Source organism: Suncus etruscus, chromosome 19, assembly GCF_024139225.1.
Source record: "Suncus etruscus isolate mSunEtr1 chromosome 19, mSunEtr1.pri.cur, whole genome shotgun sequence".
Classification (NCBI taxonomy): Eukaryota; Metazoa; Chordata; class Mammalia; order Eulipotyphla; family Soricidae; genus Suncus; species Suncus etruscus.
In genome coordinates this window covers 16,862,176-16,874,554 of record NC_064866.1, presented here as the reverse complement: position 1 = coordinate 16,874,554, position 12,379 = coordinate 16,862,176, and the positions used below count along the sequence as shown (strand labels likewise).

At 32.4% G+C, this 12,379-nt stretch overlaps 1 protein-coding gene across 1 annotated transcript in view; it reads left to right on the top strand.

Moving 5' to 3' along the window:
- DPYD (dihydropyrimidine dehydrogenase) overlaps window positions 1-12,379 on the top strand; it is a 934,958-nt gene that overhangs the window by 129,838 nt on the left and 792,741 nt on the right. The window contains exon 3 of the mRNA XM_049765668.1: window positions 1,758-1,840. Coding sequence (XP_049621625.1) covers window positions 1,758-1,840 — 83 coding nt within the window. The remainder of the gene's footprint in view (window positions 1-1,757; window positions 1,841-12,379) is intronic.

The window sequence follows — 12,379 nt, the reverse complement described above, 5'->3', positions numbered from 1 at the left end:
TTTTCTGGCCTCAGCTGTTTAGCTTTTGAAGTTATTGATAGATGTTCATATTGAGTATCTTTTGCTTTAATTTGAATGTTGGAATATTATTTTTGAAATTAGTTCTGATACATCTTTGCTTTCTTTTTAGTATGTATTTTTGTATTTGTTTGTTGAATTTATTTATTATTTATGTAAGTCATTTAAAGTGTGCTGTGATATAGTATAGGAATTTAGGCATATCCTATTTAGAATGAACTGTAGACACAAGTTTCTTTTTATCATTTAATTTGTGAAAATGTGATTCAATTTCAGTGAGTAAAATGATCACCTTTCAGTAGGACTAATTTATCACACTACATATAGATTGTCATTTTTATGTGTACACATTATTATCAATTTCAAATAGATTTTTGACATGTGAAATAATAATGTACCTAGTTCATTCAAGTCATTTTTAAAACTTAAATTATAAATTTTTTATATTTTTAATATTTTTATATTTTTAAATATTTTATATATTTTATATTTTTATATTTTTAACACTTAAATTATAAAATTATGAAACTGTGTTAGAATATTTACCTGAATAAGGACTAAAAAGAATGTAAAATTATGTATGTTTTAAATTAGTTAATTCTTATACAAGGATATTTCTGTAGTTCAACATATATATTCATAAATATGAAAAACACATTAATAATAAAAACTTATTTTTCTATTCATCAAATTTACAAAAAAAAACTATATTCAATTATTTTGTCACCAAAATGATTCAAAACTGCAAGAATTCTAATTTGTCAAATATGGAGACTTTTTTTTTTCAGTTCTTAAAAATGTTTTGAGGTAATAAAGGTTTACAAGAATTTAAATGTTAGTATTTTTATGGGCTCAGTCTTACCATACCATTCCTTTGCCTAAAGAGCCAGTATCCTTGCATCATTATCCATTGTGCTCGTCCATTCACTCTTTAGTTAAATAAGTCCTAAATATAATATTATATGTCATGTTCTCAAAATTCATTAGGGTTATGTATGTTTAAGTTAATTTTTGCATCAAATATAGTTAAATGGTTATAAAATTAACACTCTTTAAAAGGATAGTCTAACAGAACTTAGCACTTAATATAATATCAGTTTTAGGAACTAGAGTCAAGAGTCTAATATTTTTCTTTTCTAATTTTCAGAAATAGATTTTTTTTTGGTTTTTGGGCCACACCCATTTGATGCCTCAGGGATTACTCCTGGCTATGCGCTGAGAAATTGCCCCTGGCTTGGGGGGACCATATGGGACGCCGGGGATCGAAACGCGGGTCCGTCCTATGCTAGCGCTTGCAAGGCAGACACCTTACCTCTAGCGCCACCTTCCCAGCCCCTATAAATAGATATTTTGCAGTTAATTTTTAATTTACACTTACTTTCAGACTTTTTCTATTTATTTAAATTGGCTTTGATATACTAGAAATTATTTTAGAGAACTAATATCTCTCAAACTCTCAGAGTTGTACTACTTTCATATAAAATTCATTTCTTCTATGTGCCCAATTTTGAAAAATTGATAAAAAGGACTTCTGAGACAGCTGTATCATAAGATATTTTTATTTTGTTACTGTTGAATTCACACTGTCAATTTTAATGAATCCTACCCAATTAAAGTAATGTGCATATTTTCCATGAGTACATAATCAATATAATCGATGCTATTTTTGCATAATTGCATAGATATAATTTTATCTCAAGATGTCGGAGGATTAATGCGTTTTTTTTAATATGTTGCAGAATTGCGAGAAGCTGGAATATAATTTTGATGACATCAAGCACACAACTCTTGGTGAGCGAGGAGCTCTGCGAGAAGCAATGAGGTAAGTCTGAGTCACCATAGCAACAGTCACAGATGTGGTAAAGAAAAAGTCATTCTTCATTATTGGGGGAACAAATGAGTTCATTGCCACCATTCAGCTCTGTTCTCTAAGGTATTAATTTGTCAGTGGAGAGACTTCCCTTGAGGCTGTACTTTGGTTTTGAAGCTGCATAAATGTTAAGCCTCAGTGCACAGTAAAAAATGTAAATGTTTAATTTGTTACTTAAAATGCTTAAGGGGTGTCTTGTTTTATATTTATACTAAACTGTGTGATTGAATGGAAATATTGTTCATCTAAATTCCGCTTGTATATAAAAAGATAAACAGTACAATGGTGGCTTCACCGGATAGTATTTCTCCTAATTAATATTTAATTAAAAATGTGGTACTTGCAATATTATATTCTATTAGATTGTATAAGATTATATCAGAGTATTTTAACACTGATTTATGTCTTTACATGATTGCAAAGCATATAGAGGAACTTTCTTCAAATATAGTAGTTTATAATGAGCCTGCTTTTTTTTTTACATTTAATACTGCTGCTGTTTCTGAATATATCTTTGATATTGTCCCAAATTGTTTTATTTTTTAAATAACATTTAGCAGTCAATCTTTAAATCCATTGGGTGAGTCCAGGAATGGCTTTTCAATAGATATCAATCACATGTAAAGAATAAAAATTATCTTTAGGACTAGAATTTTAAAAAATATATTATTGTTAAAAGTTCTGGGTTTGAACCTTTGAGTAGAATACTTTTCAATATCTGTACAAAAACAATTTATTTATTTAGCCTACATTACTAAAATTGATTTTTAAAATGTTTTCTTTGATCAATGAATAATATGTAGTTATCTTTAATCAAGGCCAAAATATTTATAAAGAATAAACAAGGTTTCCTAGAAGGGCAGTTGGATATGATATTTTTTTTTTATTACCAGAACACAGTTACCATATACTTTAGTTTAGAAGCTTCTCTCATTTAGTAACCTTCCTTTTACCATGCAAGCAGCAGGGGAAAGTAATTAAATTTAATAGAAGCTGCCCTCATTTTGAAGCCACTTCTATTTAAAGCCACAGGGGGAGGTAATTAAATTTAATGGAAACAGTAGCTTCTACACAAAGATACATGGTATTTCTGTATAGATGATTATGATGTCACTAAAAGAGGAATAATATATTACTAGTTCTGAGAAATTACCAGCTGGAGCAACTGAGCCTATTTTATTGTTAATGTCTTTTTAATAAAAAATAGAAGAAAAAATTAAACAGCACATATTAGAAAATTTGAATTTTTATATAGAGTTATTGAAAATAGTGGTAAATTAAACACAAAGTAGAAAATATACTATGGATGGAAAAAAATCCAGAATGAATATGAGTGAACTTTTTTCAGTCTAGTCATGCTTCCTGACTTTAAGAAATCACAATGATAAATTGAACACATAATTTTCCATTCTTATTGTAATAATTTTGAATAAATTAATAATGCACTGCAATATTTGTTTATAAAGCTACAGCTAGTCTTGGGATTTCTATATCTATTAAGTTTGCAGTGAACACAGAGATTCACCAGAAAACAAAGAGAATGCCAGCTCTCATGCTTTCAATAAAAGAACTAACTGAAGGCCAATTGCATAGAGAAACTTGCAAAGGGACAGTGTGAATAAAAATAAATGGGAGTGAGGCAACTAAGATGAGCAAGGAAAGGATTTGTAATTAGTATAGAAAATTCATCAAGAAAAAGTTGTGGGAATACTGTGTCTGAAGAGATTATATATTCTATCAAGTTTTGTAATACTTGCCATTTTAGAAAATATTAGAAACTTCCATTTTTATAAAAAAGAGAACTAATTAAAAAAACATGTTGCAGTGCCTCTCAACCACTGGTATTATAAAATATGGCAGCATTTTAGTTAATTTCCAGTTCATTGAATTTCCAGTACATTGGTTGTAGATTACTTTGTAGACATAGCCTGCATACTTTACACATTTTTTGTTCTTTTTTATTTAATAATGTTTATTTTGACCAAAGTGGATTATGAATCATTCACTGTAGTATTTTAGGTACATAGTGACATTGAATCAGGGGCATTCCCACCACCAATTTGTCCTCCCTCCACCCCTGTTCCCAGCATGCATCCTATATCGCCCCTCCTTTGTCCCCCGGCTGCTAGTATATGTGGTCCCTTCTGTGTCTAGCTTGTTGTAGACTGGGCATTGATTCTGTTGTAGTTGGCTTTGGATTTGGTGTTTAAGTCTGCAAATTTTTTATTTCTACTCAATGTTCATATGACTGTTTGATCTTGCTGCCTTCCATTATTTCCCCCTCAATTTGTGAGGCAGAACAAGATGGTTCAAGTTATATGATTTTGTTTGACGGTAAGAAAAAAAAAAAAACAGAAGGAAAAAGGGGGGCAAAAATTCAAACTAGCAAAAAACAGGAGGAGTCCTTCTGGAGACTATAAAAATCAGTTTAAGAAAAAAGGGGAAAAGGAAGGAAAACATAAAAATAATACAAAAAATCAACCTTCCCCCCCAAAATAAAAAAAAATAAAAACAAACAAAAAACCTGAAAAGTGCCACAGTTACCACCTTAGATTCTCAAATTCCTTGACTTCAAGTCTTCATTTTCACTTAACCATATTATTAACTATATCAGGCATTTAGTGAGAAAAATCATTCAAAAATCTAGTATACTGAGGACATATCATACATTACTTGGTTTTTTTTTGCCTTAAAATATAGCAAATGCTCATTCTTCTATATGTACAGTGTATAAAACTTATAAATAATATGTGTTAATACCATGTGACTAAAATGTAAGAGAAAGCATAGAGGTATAGAAAGGTAATTATTCTCATCTAAGGTCAAATTTTGCCTTACTTGAAGTATATCTAGATCCAGTATAACCCTGAGAAGATGTGAAATTGAATCTAGGCCATAAAATATTACTCTGCAGTGGTGACTAGTCTTGAGCAAAGACACAAAGGCCTATTACTATGTAGTATTATTTTAAGTGGTATAGAAAAATATTTTCAACGTTCTTTGACGAGATGATTTCTTATAAAACCTACACAGACAGTATTTTTCAGCCAGTAATCTCTCTCTTCACATTTGTATTAATCCTTGCATAAAAATAGAGCAGTATAAGGTTGCCAGGGATGATAGAAACAATTTCGAATATCAGCATGAAAGAGGGGAATCCAGAAAAACACACATGACTAATTTCTAGAAAACTTCACTTGGTCCAGGGATGTGGTTTCTGCAGGATGTGAACTGAGTTTTTATATATACTAAAGGCAAGTTTCCTAGAATATAGCTTCTAATTTTATATTATTTTATATTGCAGGTCTTAAGGAAGGGGTGGGTAAAATGATTAAGTAATAAAATATGAAAGTGGAGCTCTAAAGAATTCTAAAAGAAGAGAAAGATATTGTAAGACTATAGTCATCCATTTATTTAATAAAGTTATGGGGTTTATAATTACCAAGTTTGGAAGTATAAACATAAATAAATTGATGTTGTTACCCTTAATAGACAAATTGTATAGTATAGTTCCAAAAATAAGTAACAGAAATCAACTGCTTGATTTCTAGAAATCTCAGATTTCTAGTGCAGGAGTCTTTTTATTGGTACAAATAGTCTCATGTGTCTCTTGGTCCAAATACCAAGATACCAAGAAATTGCTTATCTATGGGAAAGTCATCTCTCTCAAGCTTCACCTTTGTAGCCCTCAGGTAGATCTAGGGCAAATCCAAGTGTACTTACCCCTAAGCATATCCAGGTCTGAGAGGCTGGATATTGACATTTTGTAATTGCTATGTTTGGGACAGTCTCTCAAATTGGGCCAGTGCCTTTATTTATAGAGGTACCACTATTTCTCTTCCTATAAATTTAGAATGAAAAGGGGATAATTGTATCCTTGGGTGATACTGTACATGGCTACTGGTTCCTTTTAGCAGACAGTCTTTGTAAGGAAGTTTCAAATCTGTTTAGGAACTTAATTCCTGGTATGATTTAGATCCCTCCATGCTGATTCTTATTTCCAGACTTGAAGACAAAAACAAGGAAAGAACAAGGAAGGTCAGCCTCTTCTGCAATGAACTGGCTAAATAGAACAAATATTTAAATAGGTTTTAGTTTATTCCCAAATGAGAGAAAATGAAACACTTGTTCTTACAGCATAGTAGAAGACTTCAGTGAATGATAGAGATATAGAGATGGGGGAACCAAAGATAGAATAGAATAAATGCTTTTGAAGTTTTATGCATTTGTATCATTTAGAAGTATTTTAAACCTAGATCTAAGGATGCTTAATGACATAATATCCACAATAAATCATTAACTTGATTTATCTGTGATGTTCTGTTTGAAACTTTTTTAAAGTTTTTTTAATGATTTTGGATTAAAATCTAATGTATTTGTGTGCTCTTCTAGAGAGTAAATGCCCTCTACCCTTTGCCTCTGGAGCAGGAGGACTATTTCTTGTAGCCTCTTTGTATTCTTAGCTTTTCCACACATGTACTCAATAACTGTCCAATTACTGATAAAGGTAAAAGTAAGAAGGAGAAAATCCATCAAATTCTTCATTTGTATTTTTATTTGTCTAGTAAGTTGTCACTGAAAAACCTCAAAAGTTCTTGGAAACTCCATATGAAACAAAGCAACTATAGTGGAACCAAATATCAATAGCAACATGAAATAATTATTGCATACCATACAGCATATATTTTTTGACAAAACAGTCACCAAACTCATAAATTTAAAATATTTTAATAATAAATGATAAATTATGTTCATTTTTTCCTTTGTTTTCTATTTGTTTATTCCAGTTCATGATATTGAGTTTAGAGATGAGTTACACAGCAGAAAAAAACCCATAGACAGTAAGGAATAACCTTCCATTACATGGCATATTCTTAGCACACATATCTAGATGTCAGTGAACCTTAGCATGCACATCTTTGGACTGTGAGAGGAAGCTAAGAGCAAACACAGGCAGTACAATGTAAACATCATATAGATCCGATGTCAAGCAGGAATCAGTATTTATGTTCTTATTGATACTATAAAGAAAAAACATTGAATAAGTGGAATGTGAACTAAACAGTAATTGTGGACCTGCTGTAGATTAAGTGAGATTAAAAAAAGAGAGAGAGAGCGAAGAGGAGTAGGGAAGGCAGAAGATTTTTGGTCCTCAAAGAACTTGACATTGCTGTGGTATACTTGTAGAAATTTGCAGTAGACAGATGGAAAATACAATTGTGCAACTGAGCAAAAGACTGGAAGTTGATATGCACATTTGGGACTTGTTAGCATTTTGATACTTGGAACCAAAGAAAACATGTGATTCCTAAGTATAGTGCCTGGACTCAGTGTGGAAAATCTAACCAGATGTCTAAGAAAATATTGGACTTGGGAAAATTGTTTCAGAGAGAAACTTATTCTGGGGCTTGAAATTTTACTATAGTCTTCTCTTATTGAGTAAATAAGGAATGCAAGATGGTGTACCTAAAAAGAAAGGGATCAATAAAGAAGATATTTAATGATCAATAAAGCAGGCATCCTTGTATAGCATTCTGAGGCTCCTGGGGTCATACAATAAAATTGCTGATAGAAGAATTTTCGTTGATGATAATCCACATCTGGGCTATCGAGTATGATATCTACTGGTCATATTTATGGAGTCATACAACAGTATCAGTGATGGAGGAATTTTTGGTGATAATAGAATTTTCTGTATGCGTGCTATTCAGTATGATACCTGCTGGTCACATATGGTTTCTAAATGTGGCTCTTGTGACTGAAGATTAAATGTTTAATTTAATTTTTAATTTAAATGTAAATAGTTACATGTGGTTAGTGACTATGGATTGGACAGCTTACCCTAGAGGGATGTTTTTGAGCTGTTAATGTGACATTCAAGAGCCTCTCACTGAAGGAATTATCTTTAATGGAAAGACTAGGAAAAAGTGAAACCAAGTTCCCACACATCGCATAAAGTATTCACACATACACACACATTATCCAAAAAAATTTAGTGCCAAAAGTAGATATGTAAAATGCAAATACTTTTGATATACAGGGCTTTTTCCTTGAAAGTCATGATGGGAATATAGAAAAACCAAGATCATTCAAAACCATGATATTGTTGTAATTAAGAAAATTTTGAGGGGCGAGGAGAGAGTTCACGGGTTAACACGGGTGCCTTGTACATGGCTGAACTTGTTTCACTCTTCTCCCCCTACAACTTGTATGATTTCTTAAGTATCATCAGGACACCAGGAGTGATCCAAGAGTTTAGTGGTGAAGGAAAGAGAGAGAAAGATGAGAGAAAGAGACAGAAAGATACAGAAAAAGAAAGGAGGAGGAAGAGAAAGAGGAGGAAGAACAGAAGTAGAAAAAACAGAGAGAAAGAAGCAGGAGGAGAAGAAAGAGTAAGAGGAAGAAGAGGAAGGAGGAGAAGAAGAAAAAGAAGAAAGAAGATAATAAAGAAGAAAGGAAAAAGAAAAGAAGAAAGATAAGAAAGAAGTAGAATAAGAAGAGGCAGCAGCAGAAGAAAAAGAAAAAGAAAAAGAAAGAATGAATGAATGAAGAAAGAAAGAAAGATGAAAGAAATAAAGAAGAAAGAAAGAAGGAAAGAAAGAAAAAAAGAAAAGAAAGAAAAAGAAAGAAGAAAGGAAAAGAAAGAAGAGAGAGAAAGAAAGAATGAGAAGAAAGAAAGAAAAGAAAGAAAGAAAGAAAGAAAGAAAGAAAGAAAGAAAGAAAGAAAGAAAGAAAGAAAGAAAGAAAGAAAGAAAGAAAGAAAGAAAGAAAGAAAGAAAGAAAGAAAGAAAGAAAGAAAAAGAGAGAAGAATGATTTTGTCTTGTCCTCTTCTCAGTGGTATAATGAAGATTAAAGTTAGAGGAGTTAGAGATGTAGTACAGTGAATGGGCAGGGTGCTTGCCTTGTACTAGCTGACCAGGTTCAATACAGAGCCATGACTAAGCTCTGAGCATCATCTGGTGAGAACCAAAAAGAAACAAAACCAAAAAGAATAAGTTGAGGAGGAGGAGGAGCAGGAGGAGGAGGAGAAGAGGAGGAGAGAGAGAATAGGAAAAGAAGGAGGAGAGAAGGAAGAGGAGAGTAGTAGAGAAGAGGAGGACAGAAGAAAAAGAGGAGAGAATTTAATTAGATCATGTTGAACATCAAGATGGGAATTCATGAACGTTTTATGTATTACCTACAATGTTTGTGTTTGTTTTTGTTTGTTTGTTTGTTTTGAGGCCATAATCAGAAGTGATCAGGGCTTACTCCTCACTTTACACTCAGGGATCATAACTGGTGTGCTCAGGGGGCTATGTAGGGTGTGGAGATCAAACCTGAGTTGGCTGCATATAAGGCAAACGCTGCCCTCTGTACCATTGCTCTGGCCCGAATTACTGGTTGGTTGTATTTGAGAGTAAATTTTATGAAGGCCCTATAAAGCTATTATGTAATAAAATATCTTAAGTCATGCAGGAATATTCAATACCTTCATAAATACAGAAATATTCACTCATTCACTTTAGTCTATGAGACAGTTGCTTTTTCTAGTTGTCTATAAGAAAAAATTATTATATTATCTTACCTTAGGTATAAAAATGAGTAAGTTTTAAAGAACTAAATAAAATAAATGATATATACTACAGTAAATTACAAAAATGCCTTGCTCATTAAGGTTTGAGTAGGGGAAAAGATAAGTAAAAAAGTACTTGGAGACATCACCTAGTTTTAATGTCTAAAAATTATGCACATGGTAAAAACATACATCAATGTAAAACTTCTGTGTACTTAATTACAATGTTTATAATAAGTCAAACATACATGGTCTTTGAATAATTGACAAAGTTGATTAAATAAAATACTTAAAAATATCCAACTCTGATGTTAAAAAAACTATAAATTAAATAAGTAATGATAATTTTCTATTCATAATACCTTTATTTAAGCATCTTGATTACAAATATGATTGTGATTAGGTTTCAGTCATGTAAAGAACACCCCCCTTCACCAGTGCAACATTCCCACCACCAATGTCCCAAATCTCCCTCCATCCCACTCCACCCCCACCTGTACTCCAGACAGGCTTTCCAGTTCCCTCATTCATTCACATGGTTATGGTAGTTCTCAGTGTAGTTATTTCTATAACTGCACGCACCACTCTTTGTGGTGAGCTTCATGAAGTGAGCTGGAAGTTCCAGCCCTCCTCTCATTGTCTCAGGATTGTTGCAAAAATGACTTTTATTTTTCTTAAAACCCATAGATGAGTGAGACTGTTCTGCGTCTCTCTCTCTCCCTCTGACTTATTTCACTCAGCATGATAGATTCCATGTACATACATGTATAGGAAAATTTCATGACTTCATCTCTCCTGACGGCTGCATAATATTCCATTGTGTATATGTACCACAGTTTCTTTAGCCATTCATCTGTTGAAGGGCATCTTGGTTGATAATTTTTTGCTTATGGTGTTATGCCATTTATTGGGAAGGAATTATTTTCATATTAAAGACACTGTTATTAACAATACTATCAATGATAGGACTTTATGAATATGAGTTTTCAACACTACATCCTCCTTCATCATTTTCTGAACCCCCCTCATTCACCCCTGTTCTTTAGTTTTGGTAAATTCAATTATCAATAGACCAGTTGTCAGGTTCTATAGTCTTTGACCATATGTTATCCCTGTACTATGTTTCTTTATATCCCATACACGAGGAATAACATCCTTCATATTCTGCACCTTTTCATCTACCTTATTTTATTCAGTAAACTGTCTAGTTCTATCTTTATAGCATATATGCAGTGTGATACTTCTTATTTATAGGAACAAATAAAATAATACAATTTGCTGCTATATAGGGAGGAGATTCTTGAGGGTTAGCAATACAGTGGCAAAGCCATTCCAATTCTATTTAGACTCAAAAAGGGGAGGTTCCAGCTTTATATAAGGAAAAAATGTATCAGTCAATACTAAATATTACAATCAAAATAGCCTTTTAAATATTAATTTAAATTCCCTTTGTATATTATGATAAATATATAGAATTTGTACAATTTTTGTTTTCCATATGGAAATACAGTAACTTGAAACAAATTGTGTGTGTTAATGGTGCAATAAGGAAATGAAAATTATATATGCTTATTTATATTTACATATTATTTGTGATTTTATGATGCACAGGTAGTTAATACTAAATTGTACATGGTTAATTCTATTTGAAGGTTAAAATGAGAATTAAATTTAGGCTGTTTGCGACCTACGTTGTTCAGTGATGAATAGCAGGAAACAATAGTGGACTTCAAAAATGATAATCAGTGAACATGTAGAATGCAGCAATAACAATATAATATTCAGCTCAGTAGTTTGCAGATAATTTTTAAAGGCTTACTTTTTCTCTCTGAATATTCTATAATGTGAAAATATTTATTAAAGAAAAATAATGGGGGCCGGGAAGGTGGCACTAGAGGTAAGGTGTCTGCCTTGCAAGCGCTAGCCAAGGAAGGACCGCGGTTCTATCCCCCGGTGTCCCATATGGTCCCCCCAAGCCAGGGGTGATTTCTGAGCGCATAGCCAGGAGTAACCCCTGACCTGAGCGTCAAATGGGTGTGGCCCAAAAAACCAAAGGGAAAAAAAAAAGAAAAATAATGAAGTAATCAATTAAAACGAGAAAACCAAGATGTGGCTAAATATTAAGGTAAATAATAAAATTTAAAGAAGAATACAATAAGGTTCTAGATGAAATAATATTTTGTAGGGGCCAGGAGGATAGCACAGCTGTAGGGTGTTTGCCTTGCATGAACCCCATCCAGGACAGACCTGCTTAGATCCCTGGTGTCCCCTAGCCAGGAGAGATTTCTGAGCTCAGAGTCAGAAGTAACCCCTGAGCATCACTGGGCATGGCCCAAAACAAAAAAAGTTAATCTTCTGTAGGCTCTATCTTTTTTTATAAATAGGGTTTATATGAAAATTAGTATTGGGGGGGTGTTGTGACTCAAAAATGCTCGGGAGCTCCTCTTGGCTCTGCACTTAGAAAATGCTCCTGGTAATGTTCGGGAGAAGCATAAGGATGTCAGTTATTGAACCTGGGTCATAAACTTACAAGACAAATGCCTTAATTTCTGTACTGTTGCTGCAGAACTTGAGTAATGAATGTGATGTAGACAGTTATGCTTTTTAAATTGTGAAACATTAAGAACGTTTTAAAGCATTTGTCTTTGTAGGCATCACATTAATCTAATGTGTACAATGCTTATTTCAAATAATTTGCAATATTAAATATAATAAAAATTATTGGGAAAATTTAGTAAATTCTTAGTAGTCTTAAAATTCTAGAATAAAACTTCCTAACTAATTCTCAAGGAGTTTATGTTCATAAATTAGAACAATATAGAAATATTGTGCATGATTTATGAAAAAAGTAAAAAGAAAACCTTGATAAATAAGAAGAAATTAGCATGTTTATGTTAGAATGCTGCTATATTAGGAGAATAAAGAATTTAGAGCAAAA